Genomic DNA, 24,348 nt, shown 5'->3' on the forward strand with positions numbered 1-24,348 from the left:
GCTGTAATAGTTTACATTCCCACCAGCGATCTATGCTTGATCCAGTTTCCTCACATCCTTGCCAGCATTTGGTGTTGTCACTCTTACTTTAGCCACTCTGATCCGTGGTATGTGCTAAGACAGAAAGGCTGGAGGGGTTGGGGTTGGTTAAGCTCCGGTATAGTAATTTCCCTTGAGGGCAGGAGGGGAACAGAATGCTCTGAGTGTCCTTCAGAGTGGCTTCAGCTGCCCTAACAAAGTGCAGTAAGCTGAGAGACTTCACAGAAATTTATTGTCTTGTAGTTCTGGAGGCCAGAGTCCAGGATGAGGGACTGGCTGCCTTGGTTCCTGGTGAGAGCCCTCTTCCTGACTTGCAGACAGCTGCCTTCTTTTTTTTTTTTTTTAAAGATTTTATTTATTTATTTATGAGAGAGAGCACATGAGAGAGGGGAGGGTCTGAGGGAGAAGCAGACTCCCTGCTGAGCAGGGAGCCCGATGCGGGACTCGATCCAGGGACTCCAGGATCATGACCTGAGCCGAAGGCAGTCGCTTAACCAACTGAGCCACCCAGGCGCCCATCAGACAGCTGCCTTCTAACTGGGTCCTCACACGGCCCTTCCTCCACAGGGCCACACAGAGGGAGAGATCGTGCTCTACTTCTTCTTAAAAGATCATAGTCCTTTCAGATTAGCACCCTACCCATATCAGCTCATTTTACCTTAATTACCTCCTAAAAGCCTTATCTCCAAATACAGTCACATTGCAGGTTCAGGGCTTCAGCATAGGAATCTGGAGGGGACACAGTTCAGTTCATAGCAATTACTTTACCCCCACTTGCTAGAAGCCTGAGGGGATTTTCTCTGATGTTAAGGGCAAGAACCTGGTATGTCTCAGGAAAGTTGGGGGCTCCTCTGAGACCATGTTAACTCTCAAGCCAGCCAGACACAGCCTCCAGTGTTCGTCCTTATGGTGCCCATTTCCCTTCCAGTTTCAGGCTCCAACCTCTGCTCCTGGTAAGCTCTGAATCCTTTGCCTATCTCTCCAGTTTTCAGGGTGTTGGCTTGCCCTTTGACCACAATTCTCTAAGGTTTCAAAGAGGAGTTGTTGATTTCAGTTTATCCAGCCTTTTTCTTATTGGGGGGATGGAGCTTTTTACATGTCAGACCAGAGACCAGAACTAGTATTATGTTTTTAATTTGGGTTTCTGTATGTTCACTATTAGGACACAGAAATAAAATGGGTGTTCATCTGCCAGTCCCCCCACCTTGCTGAACTCACTCATTAGTTCTCGGGGCAGGGGAGGGGAGGAGTTGCCACGCCTGGCTTCTCAAACCTGTGCCATCCCTGAGGTCAGTCCCGCAGCTCTTCTCTCCCAGTGCTGCCTCTGCCCACACGTGGCCACTGAGTGGCTCTGCCGTGGGAACTGCCTCAGACCACTGGTGAGCGGGTGGCTTGTCTGGGCTCCCAGCTCTGAGTGTTTGTGTCCATGGTGAGTGTGTGGTGGCCTTGCTTAGGCCTTCTCCATCAGGAGGGCAATTGCTGGGCGCCTGGGTGGCTCAGTCATTGGGCGTCTGCCTTCGGCTCAGGTCATGATCCTGGGGTCCTGGGATCGAGCCCCGCATCGGGCTCCCTGCTCGGCGGGAAGCCTGCTTCTCCCTCTCCCACTCCCCTTGCTGTGTTCCCTCTCTTGCTGTGTCTCCCTCTGTCAAATAAATAAATAAATCCTTAAAAAAAAAAAAAGAGGGCAATTGCTGGGTTGATTTAGGATGAAAAGTTCAGACTGCATTTGCCTGCAGACCAACTTCCTGTGAAACGACCCATCTAGGGTTTTCCTGGGCCTCCCGTCCCCTTTCAGGCTTATTTCTAGGACACACTTGTAAATGGATTCTAGGTATCCATTTATTTTCTTTCCCTCCGCTTTTTAGCATAAAAAGCTTTAAACACACAGAAAAATTGACATAATATGCACTGATCAGCCCCATATTACAATCTTAATTTGACAGTATTGTTAACAATACCATAAAGTACCATACGTACTTTAGTTTTTGTTTGTACGGGTCTTTGTATCTCTCTGTACTGTGTGTATATGTGTGTGTTTTTTCAAGCCATTTGAAAGTAAGTGTCAGATACTGTGAGACTCTGCTTCTAAATAGTTCACAGGCAACTTCTGCCTAACCACAGTCCTACTGTAACACCCGAGAAACCTAGTCGTAATCATCTAACACTATCCAATATTCCGACCATATTTACATTTCTCTAATTATTCAAAAATGTCTTCTATGGTAAATTTTTTGGAACTAGGATACAGTTGAGGGTGACTCATTGACCTGTCAATGCTGTTCTCATGGCAGAGAAAAGCCCCTTGATTGCACTCGCAGAACCTGTGGGTCAGGGCTTCAGATGGGGCACGGGACAGATGGCCCCCCCCGCCTCTGCTCCCATCATGGGGGCTGGGAAGACCGGACAGCTGGGGTGACCCAGAGGCCAGGGCTGGAATCACATGTGGCTCCTCTCTGTGGGGCTTGGCTCCTTTAGGGAGTGTCACAAGGGGGCACCAGGAGGACCACATGGCAGGCACAAGGCTTCTGACCTCAGAAATACTCCACATCATCCTCACCCAGACCCCTGCAAAGCACAGGGAGGGACACAGGCTCCTCTGGGTGGGGAGTGTCCACTGCAGAAGGGGATGTGGGGCGGGAGAGGCCATTGAGGCCGTGTATGGAAAATATGGTCAGCCTGCCTCGATGTGTTTAGCCTTTTTAACCTGGAACACCTGATTCACCCGCACAAGGCTGTCTCTTTGAAGAGACCTGTAGGCCGTCCCACATTCTGAATCTGATAGTGTCGTTCAGTCTGCTCCTCTGTTCCTTATACTTCCTATAAATTAGAAACTAGGCCTAGAGGCCTGATCAGATTCACAGTAAGCCTGTGTAGCACAGACATCCATTTGTTTTAAAATGTGACCAGGAGATGACTGCTAGCATCTTGTTTTGTCTTCTGCAATAAAACCCAGATGAGTGTAAGTTAGAATTAAGGAGGTGATGGACACAGACACGGAGAGACAGAGGGTGCCCACGCTCCCAGTAGGGTGCCCTGCGGGGCACACACCTGAGCCTCGTCACAGGGAGCATCCAGCAGGCCCCAAGTGAGGAAGTGTTGAAGGGGAGAGGCAGGGAGGGACTGTATCTGTCAAAATTTTCGGTGTCACACAAGACAAAGGCCACAGAAATATCCCAAATTCAAGGAGGCTAAAACGGCCTGCCTCGTAAAGGCACTGCCTGAGGGGAGGAAGGGGCATAATGGGCCAGTTGACAAAACTGGGATGCAGGTGGTGTGATTCATGCCCTGAAGCCAGACCTGCATGCACCTCCTTAGGAAACACATAGTGCAGGGTCTCGTGTGTGTGTGTGTGTGTGTGTGTTGTGTGTACACGCGTGCGTGCATGTACCTGCAGAAAGCATCCGCCACAAAGCACATGGGGGATGCTGCCAGCCGGTGAGCCTGGGTGAAGGGTGCATAGGTGTTCTTTGTAGTAGCCTTGCCCATGTTGTAAAGATTTGAAATTATTTCCAAACAAAGACTAAATATTAAAGGTAAACAGAAGAAAATTAACTGAATGAAGATTCCATTTCTGGCTGTTCATAAAATCAAGGCTGTCTTCAGAGAACAAGATGAGTGTGTATCGATACTGAAAAACAATTTTAATTTTCACAATGAAACGTAATAAACACAAGAGAGTTCCATACCAGACATAATGGCCATGAGTTTATGATGTTTGGAAAATACCTCTTTACCCTCAGTTCTGAGATTTTAAGGACAGGACGAGGGGGCAATCTCTTTACAGAGAAGAGAAGGAGCAGTGATCACGAGAAAAACATGTAGACTCACTAAGCATGAATAATCCAAGTTGAAACAACTTCAGGGTTCCATCATCTGCTTCTCGAGTCCTCAGAAACGTAGTAACACCATGGTTGTTAGCGCGGCCCCGGGGGGAGTGGTGTGCCTGCATGGAGAGTGGCGCTGGGAAGCCTTTCAGAGGATGCCACTCTGCAGACACCTGGGGCTGCTGGTGCTTGGCCTCGAGAATGGACGGACGGCTGTGGGGAGAAGCAAACAAGCAACAGTGCGGTGTCTATGAAGATATGCACGACAGTTGAACGTATCTGGCATTTGCATGGTGAGAGACGGTAGGGGCAGCGTTCTCGTTGCTGTTTTAGCTCGTGGCGCCTTCACTTGCCGCCTCCCCCCCCGCCGCGGGCATCTGTTGAGCACGCACCGCCTGCTGGCCAGTGGGTACTGAGAAAAAGCAGAACATGCAGTTTAATCACCTCCTCGCCCTGCTGAAAGCTATGTCTGTGTGTTTAATGACAAAGATCAGAGGAGACTTCGAGGAGCTTCATATACTTCAAGTTTAATTGGGTGTTTTCCTTCAAATTGCTTAAAGTAAGAATTGGAAATAACCATGAAAGAAATGAGAACAACATGGAAGGTTTTCAGAGCAGTGGTTTGTATGTTCCTGATGTGACCGCCTCTGATGGTCCAGATGTGTCTCCTCTCCTCCAGGGAGTGGAGCAGGCTTTCTCCTCTGTGGCACTGTGGCCGTCGGGGCCGTATCAGTCCTGCCCTGGAGGACGCTGAGCACCTCCCCCACGAGATGCCAGTAGCCATCCCCTCCCAGCTGTGATAACGAGCCTTGTCTCCAAACATTGCCCCATGTTCCTCAAGGAACAAAATCGTCCCTGGCCAGAGCCACTAGAATGATCTGAATTGAGCTGCTGGTTTAAAAAAATAACTTTGTCATCTGTATTTTAATCCATTTTGCTCCAGAGTCAGAAATGCAAGGATGAAGTGTCCCAGCTCAGTCACAAGGTCCTTCAGCTTGGAGAAGAGGCCTCTATCCACCAGGCCCAGAATGAGAAGAACTGCATCACCATTCAGCTGTTAACACGGAGACTGGAGGAGGTGGGGCAGCGGGAGGGGTTGCAGGTGAGTAATCTAGACCATCAGGAACAGCCTTAAAATGCCTGGAGGCAGACTCATCCCTCAGGTAAAGAGAGAGACTTAGTAAGTATGTGCCTTGGAAAATTTGTCTGACTTCAGCAGCTTTTGCAAATCCTCGATATCTAGAAAAAGTAGCAGAAAGGAATTAAATCCTGATGCTAGGAGAGTAAATTCGTAGACCTCTCAGGAGGACATTTGGGCAAAATATACATCAAGTACCTCAAGAATGTCAGTGTGCTCTGATTTTATAATTTTGCTTATGGGAATTTGATCATTGTGGAAAGACTTAGCTGAAGTATTTTCATTGCTATGGTATTTTTGATAGCAAAACAATTCAAATCAGCTTAAATCATCAATAATATTGAATGAATCAGTAAATTATGGTATAGCCATTAAAAATCATGTTTCAAATAATATTTAATGTCATGGGGAAATGCTCAAGGTAGAATGAGGAAAGCATAGGATACGATGCTGTACTAATCGCTAGAAATGCACGTTTGGAGGAAGGGCTGAGATCACACAGTGTCAGGTGTGGTCCTCAGCTGCTGGGATGATGGGTGATTTAAATTTCATAATCTTTGCTTTTCTGTACATTTCTGAAGTTTCTACATTAAACATATCAATGCTGAGATATTTCTTATACTTGTGAAATTGATTTTTTTAAAAACAGGGTGAGCACATCCAAAAACTTGAAGTTGAACTCGAACACAAGAATCAGGAATGTCAGAGCCTAAGACTGTCACAGTCACAGCTGAGAGAGACCCTTGAAGAAAGTCAGGACCAGGTGGGTGTGCATAATGGCCAGGGGCTGGGTCTCAGCCGGGAAGAAAGTCAACATGGTTTAGCACTGACAGAGCCTGGCCAGGACTGGTCTGGCCCAGAGAGGTTACAGGCTGGCCTGAGGTTACGTAGCTGGTTGGGCACTTACAGTCCCAGGACTGAAGTAGAGCCTCGTCCAGGGTTGGCTGAACCATCTGGGGGCCGAGCTGTGTTTTGGTTTATGCACAAGGGAAGGAGGCTGGTAAGCAGTGCTTTTGGGTGTGGCATCTGCAAAACAGAAGAGCAAAGGAGAGTGACAGGTGGCTTCTGAGGTAGGGGGTGGCATCAGATCCAAGGACACAGGGCGGAGTAGTCCCAGTGGTTGGCAAGCTTGGTGACCCTGTCTGACACTCACTCGGGCTGATGTGTGCCCAGAAGCCCTGAAGTTGCACACACGTGTGGGTGTCGAGCTCCTGCCTTCTGCCTTCTCTCCTGCTCCAGCATTTATCCAGTGCGCCAGGTTCTCAAGGTGCAGAGATAGGAAGGTGGAGAGCTAGCAGTCTTGGACAAGTAAGTGTGAGCAGGATGGGCCAAGCCAAGGACCTTGGGGTGCCCGGACAGCATGAGGTGCAGGGACACGAGAGGAAGAGCTGGTTCTTCCTGGGGGAGCAGGAGAGAGAATGACAGGTGTGTGACTGCGGGAGGTGCCTGAGGGCCCAGTGTGGACTTAGATGCGGGCTGCACTTAGAAGGCTGGGGCTGCAGGAAGGAAAGAGGAGCGCACGGTGTGGGAGGGGTCTCTAACCCACTGGCCTGAGGCCCAGGACCATCCTCCCTTGAGTGTGGCACCTGCATACCTCCCTCACTGAGCCTCTGTACGGGCTCCCCAACTGGCCCCTGGCCCTACAGCTGGACTTGCTATGCCCCCCAACATACCCAGGGCCTTAAGACATGCTTTTGGGGGCTGTGTGGGCTCTCACCTTCCCACTGCAAACAAGCACTGTCCCAGAGGTCCTTCTGAGCATTTGGGGGATCCCTTCTCTGTCTTTAAGTCTGAAAGGAACCTTGAGAAGTTGCCTTGCCCAGTTTTGAGCCCTTGGAGGCTAGGAGGCAGCCGCTGCCACGGGCAGAAGATCCCTTACTTAAGCAGTCCCTCTGTGATATGAGCTGGTTTCCCCTTCTTCGTGGTTCAGAAGAGGACCCCCAAAACCACAATGAAAGTTCTCATGAGGGAAGTAAGGGGAGGCCGTGGTAAGGGTGGCGTGGAGCCCTGAGGGAGGGGCCAGGGTTGTCACTGGCACACTTGGGGGTGGTTCTGAGGAGGAGGGCCTGGAGGTAGAGCAGCTTGGGGGGGAGCATCTAGAGGGCCTGGCAGAGGACTTTGCGCAGCTCAGAGTGGGGTGTGGGGGAGCAGAATGCTGCACGCATCACACGCCCCTGGGAATCTTGGCTTGGTGCCACCCCCAAACTTGGCAGCTTGTAGCACAGTTTACCATTCTCCTTCACGGTCTGTGGGCTCTCTTCACTTGATGTCTCGGGGGGGCCGTTGCAGTGCGGTGGGGTTGGGGCGGGCGTCATCGGAAGGCACAGCTGATCGCTGTGTGAGAGCTCTCGGCTCGCAGGGCTGGGACTTGGGGTTGGCGGGTGCCTGGGGGCCCAGGGTGCTGTCAGCTGGAGCCCCCACACATGGCCTCTCGGTGGCATGGGGTTCTTTGAGCGCAGCAGCAGCAGCAAAGCTCTGATAGGAGAGGCGACCAGGCGCCCTCAGAGGAGCACATACAGCTGCCAGGCCCCTCAGGACTGCGCCATGGCGTTCCAGAACATTATTCCCCACATTCTATTGGTCCAGCCTGGGTTCAGGGGGAGGGCACAGAGCCCACCTCTCCATGGGGGAGGACACAGTCCTCACCTCTCAACACAAAGAGGGCAGAGCCCCCATTCCTCAAGGGGCAGGAAGAGAGCCTACAAGCACAGGTGGGCAGAGCTGATGGCCAAGGCAGCTCACTGCCATGCCCTAGCTCCCAGAACACAGCCACCCTCATTTCCTGGCTGTTGGCAGCCCCAGTGCTCTCTGGAGACATCTTTCCCCTTGTTATGTGATAGTGGAGGTGGGGTCTCCAGAGCTGGCCCGGGCTCCACCTGGAGTCTCACTTCCACGAGGAGGGAGATGAGGGGGCTCAGGAGACAGCAGGGGGAGGGGCGGGGGGTGTTACGGGCTGCTTGCCCTGCACAGAGAGCTGCAGGGTAGGGCCACAGACACAGAGACCTCACGCTGGGCCAGACAGTGGCCTTCGCGCAGGAGCTTGTACCCGGCCCCAGGGTTCAGAGCAGAGGGGTGGCTGTAGTGGGTGGCCGCGAGGGGCATGGGGACAGAGTATTTTAAGAAAGAGCGGCATCAGGGCGTTGGGGAGTGCTGTTAGAGAGCAGGAGCACCTTTGGGATGGGTGGGCACTCTGACATGGTGTCACTAGGGCCTGGGCTGGGGCTCAGCTTCTGGCTTGGGTGTTTGCAGGATCACTGAAGCATGAAAGTCAGGAGGAGGCTACATTTGTAGGGGTGTGTTTTCGAACTGGTTCTCCCCTCTCTGTTTCTCTCTCTCAGGGTTTCCAGACCTGATTCCAACATTGTGTAGGGGGCTCCCCAGACACAGCACACAATTATCAGACACCAGCAGGGTGTCTGAGAATTCAGTTCTGTTATGACATTATGCCTGGAGACAGCATCAGACCCCACAGGTGAAGGGTTTAGTCCTACAAGACTGCCCACCCCCAGCCCCACCTCAGAGGCCAGCCCCAGGCCCAGGCTGTTACCTGTTACCTTCTGACCAGCCAGCCTCAGATTGGAGGTTTCAACCACCTCCTCCTGAGGTTTGACTAATTTGCTAGCGTGGTCACAGAACTCAGGGAGACACCTAACACTTACCAGTTCATTAAAGGATATGATAAAGGAAACAAATCAATAGCCAGAGGAAGAGGATACATAGGGTAAGGTCCCAAACATCTGTCCTCATGGAGCCTGAGCCCTGCCTGGTGGCACATGGAAGTGTTCTGATTCCCCAAGCATGGAAGATCTCCAGAAAAGGGACCAGATGCCTGCCCTCTTGGGTTTTTCTGGAGGCTTCATTACACAATTGTGATTGACCAAGTCATTGGCCATTGGCTGTTTCAACCTCCAGCCCCTCTTCCCTCTAGGGAGGTGGGGGTGGGACTAAAAATTCCAACCCTTAAGCCCGTGGTTGGCCCTCCTGGCAGCCAGCTCCCCCGCCCCCCTCGGGTGCTGTCCAAAAATCACCTTCATTAATAACAAGACACCTATTTCAACTCTCTGCCTCTGAAGCATTTTCAGGATCAGGTATCTCTGAGAAATGTATTTTGGTCATCTGATCTTATAAATCATTATATTGCACTCTCCCGAAAGAGCATGGTAGCTATTCTGGAAACTGGGTGTGTTTCTCTGGGATAACCCCTGTCCTAAGAATAGCCACACATTACAGTGATGACGTGGCCCCCCGAGACGGCCCCTCAGAGACACAAGGGGACACAGTGACCTGAGGCCTGCAACCTTGCTCTTGCCCTTGAGTTGCCATAGCTGCCACCCTCCCCATCTCTCTGACCCCACCTCAGACTTGCCCTAAGGGTGACCTTTGACGGAGCCACTTCCCTCTCTCATCTGTGGGGCCTCAGAAGTGTGTGAGGGCTGACATGGCCAGTTAGGGTGCCAAGGAAATTCTGGGTATTCTAGGTGAAGCCTCCAGAATCAAAGTGATTTAAATGGTGTTTAATAAAAGGATTGGCCATGTTACGCACAGTTCAGTACTAATGGTCCCACACAACTCCAGTGAAATTTTGCCATCCTCTGTGGTTGGGGAGCGGGGTGCTGGGGTGTTTCTGCACTCGCTGGCAGGGTCCCTTTGGCCTTCATCGTATGCTCCTTTGCCTTCTGTGGCCCTGGCCTCGGCTGTCTCAGGAGTGTGAGCTCTCCGCTTTGAGGAAAATCACCACGCATGGCCTGCGTGGGTTGCAGTAGTTACTTGGACTCTCTGAGGTCTGCTGAAGGGTAAACCCGACAGAATATAGCACGATTCTCCCTTGGGTGCAATGGGAAGCTCAGCATCACCACTTTGAGGATACAGACCCGAGTCTTCCTGACTGTCTCTGTGCAGAAGCTCTGGCCACACAGGAATTTGGCTGTCAGAATTCAAACGAATGCATTCTTCATGAGCCCTGCATTTAGCTGCAGATGGAGGGACCAGAGGAGGGTGGGTGCCTTGTGTGCACTTCCAGTTGTAGGCTCTCTGTAGGCACGGAGTCTTATGTGTCTGGTAATGACCCTGTAGCGCTCAGCAGTCACACCAGCCCTGGCATGGCCTTCTCTCCCGGGGCAGCTGCACAGAGCCAGCCTGGGGCTGAGGCTGACACAGTCCCAGCACTCCGAGGAGGTTCATCGGCTGCAGGAGCGGATGCAGTGGCTGGTGCCTCGGGACCTTGTGGACGAGCTGCAGCAGCTGCTGGAAGAGGAACGGCAGGCGGCTCGGCGGCTCCACAAGGAGTGCCTTCTCCAGGAGGAGAAGGGGAGGCGGCTGGAAACACAGTGGGTGAGTGGGGGCAAGGGCCCCGAGGCCCTGCTGATGGTGATGGCGGTGGTGAGGTTGCATCACTGGTCACGCGGCCGAAAACTGCCCTCCCAGCTCCTAGCGGTCTGGTCGTACAGCAGCCCCAGGATCCCGATTTTCACTCTGAACAGTGCGGGACTCTGTCGTTGCCAAAGATGGATCGGGGAGGGGCGGCACCCACCCACTCAGGGAATGATGAGCCAGCTGACCTGAAAGGTCTCTCCAGCAGGGCGGCTGAGGGCGTCTGTGGTAGGCCACATGACCACACGCTTGAGCTGTGCCTGGGGCCAGAAGTGTGGTGATGCTGAGGCCATGAGTGAAGCTGGGGGCGACGGTCCCACCTGTGGAGTCCTGTGGGAGTTCTCCTGATTTCAAAGGAAAGCCGGAAACTGGATTTTTACATGAACACGGCCAGTTTCCAAATGATGCATCTGATGTAAAAAGAATCTTAAACCGTTTTGCAGAATGAAAAAAACCTACCCACAGGCACACAAGGACTGCAGAAGTCATTTATTGGGTGCACACCGATCTAGGTGTTGGAGATACAGAAATGAACACACACGGCAAAAGCCTGTGCCCTCCTGGAGCCTACGTTCTAGTGGTGGGGTGGGGGAAGACAAATGAAAACCTGAGTCATGAGGATAGCATGTCAGATGGTGGTGAGTTGATGAGTGCTATGGAGCGGGATGCTTTGCAGTTAAAATAGGGGGCCAGAGAAGTTCTCCCCAATGTGTTACTTGAGCCAAGACCCGAAGGAGTTGAGGGAGCAAGGCTTCCACTTACCTGGGGAGAGTGCTTGAGAGGTAGCAGGAGCAACATATGCCAAGGCCCTGAGGTGGGTATGTACTTGGCATGTTTTTTTTTTTTAAAGATTTTATTTATTTATTTGACAGAGAGATAGCGAGAGCAGGAACACAAGCAGGGGGAGTGGGAGAGGGAGAAGCAGGCTTCCCGCAGAGCAAGGAGCCCGATGCGGGGCTCGATCCCAGGACCCTGGGACCATGACCTGAGCCGAAGGCAGACACTTAATGACTAAGCCACCCAGGCGCCCCTGTACTTGGCATGTTTAAGGAGGATGAGAGGGAGGCAGGAGGAGCGTGGTGGGACAAGAGGCCAGGGCGGAGTGGCACACACGTGGGGACCCTGGCTGTGTGCCAGGCACTGCACTAAGCATCTAGAGACCTAGAAACGGAGCCGCTGCCTTAAAGGGGAGCAGGACACTGTGGCTGCAGAGGTCGGGATTCAGGCTCCACCATCTCCCAGCTGAGTGAGCTTGGCCAGCTACTTAACCTCTCTTTGCTTCAATTTCCTCATCTGTAAATGTCGGAGGCCAGTGGTCCCCACCTCAGAGCATTAGTGTAGGGCATCCGCCGGTTAGCACTTCTGGCGTGCTCGAATAGTCTGGCCTGTGTGCACCCTATGTCAGTGTTTAAAAGGCTGAGAAAACTCCCTCCTGAAATGTCACAGTGCAGTTCATGAGGAAACATTGGGTGGGAGAGGGTGTGGAGGTAGGAGCCCGAGGTCATGGGGTGGGGGGCTCCATGAGGAAGAAATTAGAGCAAGACTCGAAAGGTGGGGTAAGATTCAATGTTTGTGAAGCATAAATTCTATTGAAGAATAATCTTTCAGCCTTGTGCAAAAATGTTAAGCAGGAGATAAGCTTGGCCATGATAGAATATTGACAACACAAAGAAATTTAATCAGAAGTCCTTTAGAAATATTCAGTAACACATTTGGGGAAACACACTTTGGAATCATTTTTATGATTCAATTCTCAGGAAAGCAGGCCACTAATTCTCCTTGAGCTACGAAGAGTGGTGTCAGCTTTTGGCTTGTGGTAGAACATTCTTTGTTTCTCTCTGCAGATGAAGGGTTATCTCCAGTCACTCCCAGATTTGTACATTTTAGCTAATTTCCATTCTGAAGTAAGTAAGCCTGATAACGATTCTTTTTGAAATGTAAACTATTGGCCCATAACCTTTTGTGGCAGGAAGAACATGAAAAAGAGCTTAAAGACACCCAAGAACAGGTAGAAGAGGTGGGAATGGTTCTGAAGAATGTGGAAATGCTCCTACAAGAAAAAGTGGCCGAGCTGAAAGAGCAGGTCAGTGACGGGCATCTGTCATTGCCACATGTATTTTCTGAACTTTTTCCTTCTATGGTATTCAAGTAACTATTCCAGGGTGAGTCTGTCCTCATAGAACATGGAGAGAGCCCCATGTTCGTTTGGAACCACTGAACCTGGGGCTCCATCTAAACTTTGAGAATCTGAATATACAGGTTTTTTTCAGAAGATGAACAGTTAAAAGCAATCAATAGAAAAACTGATTTTGTTAAATGTGTACCCTAAATTATATTTGTATACATTGTGTTTATTTTGTTTTGGGAATTGTTTTAAGGTACATTTGAGAGGTGTTCACATCTCAGGACGTTCATTCATTTGTTCAGTCATTGGGCAGGTATTTACCGAGCACCTGTCATGTATCCCAGCATTCATTGTTCTGGGAAGACCTTGAGATGGGCCCTCATGGGCCTTACATTCTGGAGGTAGAGACAGACCATAACAAGAGAAATGACCTCAAGTTGTGAGAAATGCTCGCTCTGAAGAAGAAGAGATGGTGGTGGATGGGAAGTGGTGGGGATGGTTGGAGATCACTCTCTTCAGACATGGTGGGGCAGACACCAATGACTGCCGTAGAGAGTCTGGCTGTGCCCCCGAGCTGAGGCCAGGTTGGCTTTTTGGAAGGGCTAAGTGCTCATTGGGTGGGACTTTCCTTTGCAGTGTAGGGCTGAATGCCTGTAGCACCTCCAGTCAATGGGACAGCCATAAAAAGGTACCCTCATGTCTCCATGTGTTCTGGGGGACATGCCAGAACCCCAATGAGGAGGGGCATCCAGGCAGAGTTGCAGTGCAGGCCAGTGTCCTTAGACGGGATCAAGCGCAGCACGTCAGCAGGCCTCCAGGGAGTCTGTTGTAGCTGATGGGTAGGCAGGACTCCCTCAAGGTCAGGAGTTTGCTTTTATTTTAGTTGCAGTTAGAAGCCACCAGAAGATTTTAAGCAAGAGCATGATATCTATATATTTTTAAATAAATCACTCTGGGGGAGAAAGGAAAAATTTGGACTGCTATAGGGAGCAAAGACCAAAAAAAGAAGGCCAGAGCTGTTGTGATTGATGAAAGCTTACAGTCCAGTTCAGCCCGCACAGTCCACTGGTAAGAACAGGCAGCTGAGCAGCCAGCACAGAGGGTGCTAGGGGGCGGGGGGGGGGGGGCAAGGCTGGAAACAGGCAGGAGACACAGAGAAAAGGCTTAGCCAAACACCAGCTACTCCTAGAAGAGTTCTATTCAGAGCTGGAAGAAATTGTGAGGATCTGTAGAAATATTTTTATTACAGTAATCAAGTATGTTTAGAGGGTTCCTGAACTAAGCCCAAATGGGATGAAACATTTGTACTACCTCTTGTTCCCTGGGAAGTAGGAGGTCCCGGGGGGAGTCACACCCCCCTCCTTGACCATCTTCCTGGCCTTGCAGCTTCCTCCCTGCCATCCACGGACTCCTTGGCCAAGTGTCACAGACTCTCAGTGACCCCTGCCCCTCACCTTGCAGGCACCCTCAGTTTGCTTCTTCTTGTCTGGCAGATCCTCAGTACTGGTGAAATCCTGTGGCTCCTGCACCCCTGTCCTTGTGAGGTCCCGTCCATAGCCCCACGCCCACCCCCCCACCCCCCCCAAGAACTAGCTTGTGCTCTGGCCAAGCGAACCAGCCGCCTGTGTCTGCGCGTGTACCGCCGTGCCCAGCCCCTCCCTTCTCAGGGGCCCTCAGCCCCCGAACCCAAAGCTTAGGGAGCCCTGGCCCTGCCTCTGCTCCTCTTTACAGAAGTACCTGCGAAGGATTGTCTGCACACTCTCACCCTGCCCTCCCTTGTGTTCCCCCATGCCACTGGCTCAGGTCCAGATTTGGGGGGTTGTGATGGATGCCCCCACTGTGTCCCCAGTGAGCCTGTCAGCTCAGCCTCTTCTCGCCCCACCTGCCAGCACTCCCACCTTCATCCTCTGAGCCCTGCGGTGTCCTTGTTTCCTCCTGTGCTCTGTTCTCAGCACAGGAGTGGCAGCAGCGCTTTCCCAGTGTGACTGAGGTGCTGGCCCCTCTTCCCTCCAAGCCTGCCACAGCCCTCAGAGTACAAGGCAGAGTTCCTCTAGGGGCCTCCAAGGCTCTGCAGGCTCTAGCCCCCTCCCCTCAGTGCCTGCGCAGTCAGTGTGGCAGCTCTAACCTCCTCCCAGTGGGCCTCCCACCGCCGTGCCCCCCCAGCCACAGGCCTCTGGCCATTCCTGCCACCCCCTAGCCTGGCCAGCCTCCGGGCCTTTGCACCTGCTCCTCCCTTTGCCTGGAACGCACGCCCGGACAGCCTCAGCACTCTCCCTGCCTTATTCAGATCTCTGTTCACGTGTCAACAGAGAAGCCTTCCCTGTTCACCCCAACAAAAGTAGGAACTCCCTCCTCAGCTGCCTGTCCCCTCCCAGTGAAACCAGTAACCAGAGAGTTAATAGGACTGCCAGATGCAGCTGTAACTTTTCACCCTGACCTTTTTTGTTTGCCTGTAAACATGTCTGACTCCTCTCCTTGGGGGAGACAGATTCGAGTCTTGCCCTCCCGTCTCTCTCCTTTCCTCGCCATGCACTCCATGCTCAGGGACTGTCTTCGCTGCGCATCGGGCGGGCGGACTTGGGTTTGGTTTCACATGGTTTTCTCTTAGCACTTGTCATGCCTCCACACCACGTTTGTTTCTGGCCTGCCTGCTTCCATCAGAGTACGCACTCCTGAGAGCAGGGCCCTTGTGAGGCCCTGGCACTACTTGTTCAGTGAATGAATGCAGTTTTGACTTTCAAAGCCCAAGGCCAGGCCCCCTGTGCCTTTGTAGCTAGAGTGGCCTTGTGTCCCCATTGCTGTGGCTGAGGTGTGTGGTGACACAGCCCATGCACCCAGGGCTTCGAGGGTGGACGCGGTGCTGAGGTAAGTCCTGGGTGACACGGTGGGTCAGCAGAGCACACGGAAATGAACCAGAATGACATGTTTTCTATTATGCTGGATCGTCCTTGTTGAGGTTGGTGATTGTAGTCTTTTTATATCTTCATTTCATGGTAAAATCTACTCTCACAAACTCGACTTCAATTTTCTCTACCACGTAATTCATCAGATTCTCAATTTCCTCTTTCATGCCAGGGTGACAAAAATTGTCATTCCACCCAGGGTTTGTCTCAGATGTGTAAGAGCCCCGAATCTGTGGTCTGAACACATGAAAGGGTGGGAGGGCCAAGCTGTAATGCAGCATTTGTGCACGAGAGTCACAGGAAAGTGTGGTTCTCTTTCCTCTCTAGTTTGAAAAGAACACAAAGTCCGATTTGCTGCTCAAGGAGCTCTATGTGGAAAATGCTCACCTGACGAAGGCATTTCAGGTCACCGAAGAGAAGCTACGAGGTGCTGAGAAGAAAAACCGCATCTTGGAAGAAAAAGTTAGAGCTCTCAACAGACTCATCAGTAAGATCGCTTCAGCTTCCCTCTCTGTGTGAAGGCTGCTTGTTTTCCTGGAATTCATTTCAAAAGAACATCTTTTAAAATTAAGCCACCGTGGTGCCATAATTTTCTAGGGTTCATTGGCCATGCCCCGGGCATAGGAGGTTTCTGATTCTTCTTTGTTCACCTCACACACATTTAAAAATGTCTGTTGTGCCAGATGCTCAGAAGATAGACATGCTGGAAAAGACGACATTTTTATTAATGGTCCTGGGTAATTTCTCTAGGTAAAATTCCCAGTTTTGCTACCAATGGGTGAAACAGATTATGGCGGCTTTCAGCAAAGAAAGACTAAAAGAAAATGGTAAAATCAATTTCAGTGTTGTACTTTTGACCTTGGCTGCAGAGAGTAAAATGAAGAATAAGTGCTCTGGACAGTTTCACCCTTTCACTGTTACTGCTTTGGGTTCAGATCATTAGCATTCTCAGTCTGGGTCTATACCAGACATTCTAGAAAGACTGCTCGCTGTGCCTGTCAACCCTGCTCCGCCACAGGAAGATGTCTGGGGACTGCTTATTTTAAGTCTGTGGACTCAGGGATGATAGTATTTATTGCGAATGCAATCTTTTCCTCAATGAAATGTCATCACACTGGAAATTGTATTATATGTAAAGAAAAAACAACTATAGTTTTATATCCAAAATATATATAAGTATGGTCATTTGGTTTATGAGAATAAACTACTGTACTATGAAGAGTCACTGTATTTACAAAAACTCTTTTCTATTAAAATTGTTTTAACTTCTAGGTTTAACTTTTTTTTTTTAAGATTTTATTTATTTGACAGAGAGAGCACAAGCAGGGGGAGCAGCAGAGGGAGAGGGAGACGCAGGCTCCCCACTAAGCAGGAAGCCCGGCACAGGGCTCAATCCCAGGACCCTGGGACCATCAATGATCTGAGCTGAAGGCAGACGCTTAAATGACTGAGTCACCTAGGCGCCCCTAAGTTTAACTTTTTTTAATTAAGTATTTCAAACAAATAGAAAAATAGTTTTATGAGAAACACTCCTGTGCCCATCAATTAGATGTATTAGATAGAGGTGTAGACCCTGTTCTGTTGCTCTCAACCTCCCTCCCCTTCCTGGAGGCAGCCACTACCCTGAAGCTGCTGCACTCCATCCCCTTCTGTCTGTACATTTACTATATGTGCTTATATAAGAACAACCTTAAAGCACTATGGAAAGACACAAAAGACTGGAATAGGGGCGCCTGGCTGGCTCAGTCAGTAAAGCATACAACTCTTGATTTAGGGGTTGTGAATTCAAGCCCCACGTTGGGCATGGAGCCACCTAAAAAAAAGACTGGAATAGATGGAAAGATCAGTTCTTGGATAGGAGATTCAACAGCATAAAGTTGGTTCTTCTCAATTAACTGATTAATGTAATATAGCCCCAATAAAAATACAAGTGGGTGTTCCCTGCCCCAGTTGACCCCTTGTCCCAGAGTCAGGTCTAAAGTTTACATGTACAGCCAGATAAGCGAATAATAGGGAAAACTGAAAAAAGAAGAGCAATGACTGCGCACTAGTTCTACTAGTTATTAAAACAGTCTCAACAAAGTTTAGGTTACATGGTTGTATACGTTTGTCAAAACTCATCAAAGGGCACACTTCTTCGTTCACTGTGGGCTTCTGGCTGGGACTAGAGTAATAAGGAGATTGGATCTAGTAGTCCTGAACAACACTACCAAACAACTGACATTTATAGAACCCAACAACAGCTGAAGTGCACCTGAACATTTACCAAGATAGGCCATATTCGGGGCGCCTGGGTTGCTCAGTTGTTGAGTGTCTGCCCTCGGCTCAGGTCATGATCCCAGCATCCTGGGATCGAGCCCCACATCGGGCTCCCTGCTCCGCGGGAAGCCTGCTTCTCCCTCTCCCACTCCCCCTGCTTGTGTTCCCTCTCTCGCTGTGTCTCTCTCTGTCAAATAAAATCTTAAAAAAAAAAGGGGGGGGCGCCTGGGTGGCTCGGTCGTTGAGCGTCTGCCTTCGGCTTGGGTCGTGATTCCGGGGTCCTGGGATCGATCCCCACATCGGGCTTCCTGCTCACCGGGAGGCCTGTTTCTCCGTCTCCCCCTCCCCCTGCTTGTGTTCCCTCTCTCGCTGTGTCTCTCTCTGTCAAGCAAATAGAATCTTTAAAAAGAAAAAGACCATAATCTGGGAACTTGGAAAAAGCCGCAAAAAAATCGAAAGTATTTAAGTCATACAAAGTATATTCTCTGACCACAAAGGAATTAAATTAGGAATCGAGACCAGAATGATTATTTGGGAAATCCCCAAAATTTGTAAACAGTAATACACTGTTAAATAACCCATGCACCATCAGAGGAGAAATTAGAAAATATTTTGAATTGAATAAAAATGAAAATACAGTATGCCAAATTTTAGGGTGGAGCTAAAGCATTACTTAGGGGAAGATTCATAGCGCTAAATTCCTGTATTAGAAAAAAGGTCTCAAATCAATGACCTGAGCTTCCACCTTAAATAACTAGAAAAACAAGAGCAAATGAAACCCAAAGTAAGTAGAAGAAAGGAAAAAATGAAGATCACAGTAGAAGTCAAGGAATAGAAGAACAGGAACCCTCATGCTAGGAATTAAGCCTAGCCCTGGGGCCTGTTTTGTAAATAGTTTGATTGGCACAGCAAACTACGCCTGTTTTTGTGCTCAGCATCAGAAACCGTGTGGCCCACAAAGTCTAAAACACAGAAAAAGTTTGTTGACTCCTGCAATAGAAAACAGGAAAAAAAAAAAAAGCCAATGAAACCAAAGGTTGGTTCTTTGATAACATCGATAAAGTTGATAAACCTCTAGCCAGAATGATCGGGATAAAGGAGGAAAAAAAATTTACCAATATCAGGAATCAGAGAGGTGATATCACTGCAGAATCTACAAAAAACATAAGGCAATATTATGAACAACATTATGCCAATAACTTCAACAACTTAGACAAAATGCAGAGGACAAAAAATACGAAAGCTTATCCTGGAGGAAGAAGCAGCTCTGTATCTATAAAAGAAATTGAACCTTCCCATAAAGAAACTCCAGGCCCAGATGTTTTAAACATGAATTCTACTGAACATTTAAGAAGGAACTAATAATATGAAGTCTGTACAAACTCTTCCAAAAAATTGAAGAGCTAGTATTTCCCAACTCTTTCTCTGACAGGGTTACGTGGTCTTCCGACATGACAAGAATACTACAAACCAATATCCATCATGAACATAGATGCAAAAATTCTCAACAATATTTTAGCAAATCAAATCCAACAAAAAAGTATCAGTGCATTATGACCAATTGGGGCTTATGCTAGGAGTGCACAGTTGGTTTAACATTGGAAAATCAGCCACTGAAATTCATCATATTAACAAAAGAGAAAAAAAAACATATGATCATCTCAATAGATGCATAAAGTGGATATGACAAAACCCAACATCCGTTCCTGATAGAAACTCACAGGGAACTAGAAATAGAAAGGGGTTTCCTTAACCTGATAATGGGCATCTACAAAAAACTCAGCTGAAGTTATAGTTAATATAAAAGATGGAATGCTTTCCTCCTAAGATCAGACACAAGATGTGGACTTCTGACCATTTTCATCTAGTACTCTCCTGGAGGTTCTAACCAGTGCAGTCAGGCAAGAAAGAGAAAGACAAGGCATCCAGGTTGGAAAGAAAGGAGTAAAACTCTATTCACTGAAAACATGACCATAGATGTAGACAATTTTTTTTAAGGATTTTATTTATTTATTTATTTATTTATTTTATTTATTATTTATTTATTTTTATTTATTTATTTATTTTATTTATTTATTTATTTATTTATTTATGAGACAGTGGGAGAGGGAAAGAGCACAGGAGGAAGAGGGAGAAGCAGACTCCCCGCTGAGCAGAGAGCCCAGTGCATGGCTCAATCCCAGGACCCTGAGATCATGACCTGAGCCAAAGGCAGATGCTTAACCAACTGAGCCACCCAGGTGCCCCTGAAACTTTTTTTTTAAGATTTATTTATTTATAAATGGGAGGATGAACTTTGTTTATAGGCCAGAATATCTTCAATATTGTTAAGATGTCAGTTCTCCCCAAATTGATACACAGATCCAGTGCAGTCTCAATTACAATAATAGGTTTGATTTTGGCAGAAGTTGATCCTAAATTTCATATGAAAAGCAAAAGACTTCACATACCTAACACAAATACGAAAAAGAAGAAATTTGGACCATTAACACTATTTGAGGAATTATTATAAAAGTTACATACACTGCATAAAAATAGCATGGGTATTGGTGTCAGTATAGAAAAATAGATCATTAGAACAGAGTCCAGAAATAAGCCCACACATATACATTTTGTTGTTGTTGTTTACAGTGGAGAAAGGATAGCCTTTTCAACAAGTGGTGCTAGAAGAGGATGGCCACATGCTTCCCCTTTCCCCTGCCCAAAGTAACCTTGGGTCCATACCTTGTACCATATATGAAAATTAACTCAAAATGGATCCTAGACCTAAGGGTAAGCCTAAAACTATAATACTTCTAGATAAAGGAAAAAATCCTTGTTACCTTGGGCTGGGACAAGATTTTTTAGATATGACACCAAAAGCATAAAAGAACAAATGAATACGTCAGATTTTTATCAAAACTAAAATGTTTGCTCTTCAAAATATACTGTTAAAAGACAAGCCAGAAACTGGGAAATAATATTTGCAAAGCGTACATCTCATAAAGGACTTATATGCAGAATATATAAAGAACTCTCAAAACTCTAAGAAAACAACACAGATTTTTTTTAAAAGGACATATTTTTGGAAAATTCACCAAAGATAGATTCCAAATAATCACATGTAAAGATAGTCAACATCATTAGTCATTAGGGAAATGCAAATTAAAACCTCAACAAGATGGCGTTACACATGACACACTAGTAGAATGGCTAAAATTAAAAAGACTAACCAAGTGTTAGCTAGGATGTGGAAGAACAAGAACTCATACGTTGCTGGTGCATTCAAAATGCACAACCACCTTGGAAGACAGTTTAGCAGTTTCTTAAAAAGTTAAACATATATAGGGATGCCTGGGTAGCTCAGTTGGTTAAGTGTCTGCCTTCAGCTCAGGTCATGATCTGGGTGTCCTGGGATCAAGCCCCACATTGAGCTCCCTGTGGGGAGTCTGCTTCTCCCTCTCACTCTGCCCCTTGCCTCTGCTCGTGCTCTCTCAAATAAATTTTTAAAAAATCTTTTAAAAATGTTAAACATATATATAACTTCTACTCCTAGTCATTTGCCCAAAAGAAAATATATGTCCATTAAAGACTTGTATGCAAATGTTCCTGGCATATTTTTTTGTTAATAGCCAAAAACTGGAAAGAACGCACTATTAGCAAGGATGGAGGGGGGGAGGGCATAGGTACTATCATTCATTTCTGATGGTAATGCAAATTATTATAATTCCTATGTATTTTGGCAAGAGCAATAAAAATTGTAATTATCCTACTTACAAAGCTGCATTATGTATAAAATGATATATGTACCAGGTTACTCACATTAGCTTTGTAGTAGCAAAAGGCTGGCAACAATTTAGTGTCCATCAACAGGGAATTAGATTTTTAAGAAAAAGTATTTAACACTCTGCATTAGTTTGTTAGGGCTGCCATAACAAAATCACAGACTGGGTGGCTGGAACAGAAATTTATTTTCTTGCAATCCTGGAGGCTGGAACTCAGGTTGTTCTTGTTTTTTCAAGGACCTCTCCCCTTGGCTTGCAGACACCCACCTTTTCTGTGTGTGTTCACATGGTCAGCAAAATCAAAATGAAACAATGAGGTTATATAAATATTAGAATATGGCCAAGTCATCATGATTTGCAGCTCTTTACATGTATCAGCCAAAGCTAGTTAGGAAATACAATAGAAAAAAGACTGCATTCACATTAGGAACAAAATCTAGAAAATAACTGGGAAACCACTTAGAAAGAAATGTGATTGGATTTTGTGTATGATCAGTTAGCAGTGAGCACACTGGTGATGGGAAGGGGGCACTTACCTTTTCTTCCTACGTTTTTTTTTTCTAACTGCATATATATTACCATCATAAGAAAAAACATGTTTAAAATTCTAACCACAATTCTAAATAGGCAATCAGTATAAGTCAATACAACATCCAAAATCTCAGATCTCCAGCTATTCATCTCAAATAAGGAATATACTTATTATTTTATTTGGGAAATTAAATACAAAAGTATATCGTATAATGTAAGTTTGGGAATGCTGGTGGGCTGGCAACACAGCAATATCCTTCACAGCCGCTCATCCTCACAGGGGACTCACGTGCACCGCAGGCCTCACCTGGCTGCATGCTTTCGTGTGCTCTGGACGTAGAACGAGGGAGGTGACTACAGACCCACAGTTAAAGTATCAACATCATCCATCCCATTCGCTAGGGAAATTATCCTTATTGTTTATCTGCAGAGATTTAGATGAAAATCTGATCTGGCTACAAAAACTATTGAGAAATTTTTTCCAATAATGAAAATAATCTGTAAAGGGCAGTCTACAGATCAAAGTAGGTATGAACACATACAGATCCACATCCCAAGTGAAGTTTTTCTATAACTTGATTTCTTGAATATAATTTTGGCCAGAAACATTTCCCCTATGTAAAAATGAAACTGCACATTTAGTATGTGCCAGGTCGTGGGCTTATCTGGACTTTTAAATTTGAATGCTTCTTACAGATTACTGTAGCGGTCATGGAGGGGACTGGTGGGGAACACTGCCCACCAGGCAAGAGCGCTCTGTGCCTCTCCAGCCCGTACCATCCAGAGTTCATCAGACAACACAGGGTGCCCTCCGCTTCACTGACCAGCTTCATGTGTCTTTTCAGTCAGTGTGAATCTGGGGGGAAACTGCACAAAGTTCCTGTTCTAGCCCCAGTTTCTAGTCCCCTCTCCCAAGTGGTGATACTGGCTCGTTCCCCACAAGCTCACAGGCAGGCAAGAGCCAGATCAATTGCTGTTGGAAATAGGCAAAATCCAGTATTCTTCCTTTCTGCCTTCCCAAACAGCCAGATGATAAATTACTGTCATTAAACGTTACATACACTGAAAATCTGAACAGACCATCATTTCCACCTGCCCGTGTGATTTGGAAACGTGTATCCCAGAAACCCAGCTTCTGGGCTTGCCCAAAACACACCACCAGAAACAACACAAGATGCAGAGACCTACCTTCTCACTATCCAGCAAGAGATTATTTAAAAGAAATTCAAATGGCAGCAGGGCGGCTGGGGATGGGGTGGGGTCAAGTGTGACTTTTTGGCCGCCTTTTCCCCCAGCGCTGCATAGACATCAGGCTGGCTGCCAGCACCATGAAGATCTGGACTTCAGAGAGCATCTTTGACCACCCATGGGAAACTGTTACAACAGCTGCAATGCAGAAATACCCAAACTCTCCAAGTGTGGTTGGAGTTGATTGATTGGATAGACTTATAGATCCCCCTGGAAAGTTGCACAGCGGTACACTGCTCAGCACAGACAGGACTGCCTTCCTTTGTGAAATCTTATTGGATGCAGCAAGAACTAAAACACAGGTGCAAGAACATTCTGTACTTGATCCTACAGAGAAAACAATGGAACTTGAATCTACTAATATTTTATTTACAGTTTCAGTAGTTGAAACTCACATAAAAACCACATCCTCAGGACACAGAAAAAACCGTTTTGACTCAAGAAGACATAATTATTGTGAAAGGAGTCTAAGCAGTTACCTTGAAGGACTGATGGCAAGTGCAGTATCTTCGACTGCTAATAATACTGGGCTGAGAAGCAGTGGAATGGTTAATACAAAAATTAAATGCTGAGGGGCACCTGGGTAGCTCAGTCAGTTAAGTGTCTGTCTCTCGATTTTGGCTCAGGTCATGATCTCAGGGTTGTGGGATTGAGCTCCCCGTTGGGCTCCCACTCAGTGGGGAGTCTGCTTGGGATTCTATCTCTGCCCCTTCCCTCCCCCACACACACTGGCTCTCTCTTTGAAATAAATAAATCTTTAAAAAAACAACTATATTTTAGGCAGAGTTTCTTTTTAAATAAGCTAAAGAAAAGCTATATGACTTTTCATTAAACCAAAGAGGTACAGGGTTTCTAAATAAAAGGGACCATCTGAAAGTAGTAGTGTTTGAAATGACCACCTAATTTTGAGGATTCCAGTATTTATGCAAAAATTTCATAATTTTTGAAAAGTACTTGGAAATCATATTGGCATAATAATCTCTTTTAAGGTAGAATTTTAAAACTTGTCATGCATTGGAATTCTTCCAAAGCAGAGCCACCTGAACACATACAATTACCCTGCTGTGGTAAACTTCACAAACTTGTATGAGGGAATGCTCTTTATTTTTTTTTTTTTAAGTTTTATTTCAGTTTAACTTCTATACCC

The 24,348-nt window shown here is 47.4% G+C and overlaps 1 protein-coding gene and 1 pseudogene across 5 annotated transcripts in view; both read left to right on the top strand.

Annotated features, from left to right (window-relative positions):
* NINL (ninein like) overlaps positions 1-16,620 on the top strand; it is a 171,731-nt gene extending 155,111 nt beyond the window's left edge. For 4 of the 5 annotated variants that reach the window (XM_078056821.1, XM_036110029.2, XM_078056824.1 and 1 more), the window contains 5 exons: positions 4,807-4,965; positions 5,651-5,764; positions 10,123-10,332; positions 12,341-12,454; positions 15,727-16,620. In XM_078056821.1, coding sequence (XP_077912947.1) covers positions 4,807-4,965; positions 5,651-5,764; positions 10,123-10,332; positions 12,341-12,454; positions 15,727-15,918 — 789 coding nt within the window. In that variant the 3' untranslated portion in view covers positions 15,919-16,620. The remainder of the gene's footprint in view (positions 1-4,806; positions 4,966-5,650; positions 5,765-10,122; positions 10,333-12,340; positions 12,455-15,726) is intronic. The other variant, XM_078056823.1, reaches the window with a different exon arrangement.
* A 6,661-nt stretch (positions 16,621-23,281) lies between these two features.
* On the top strand, positions 23,282-23,909 carry LOC118546922 (PRELI domain containing protein 3B pseudogene; annotated as a pseudogene).
* The last annotated feature ends 439 nt before the right edge of the window (positions 23,910-24,348 follow it).

The sequence above is a fragment of the Halichoerus grypus genome, chromosome 10 (genome assembly GCF_964656455.1).
Source record: "Halichoerus grypus chromosome 10, mHalGry1.hap1.1, whole genome shotgun sequence".
NCBI lineage: Eukaryota > Metazoa > Chordata > Mammalia > Carnivora > Phocidae > Halichoerus > Halichoerus grypus.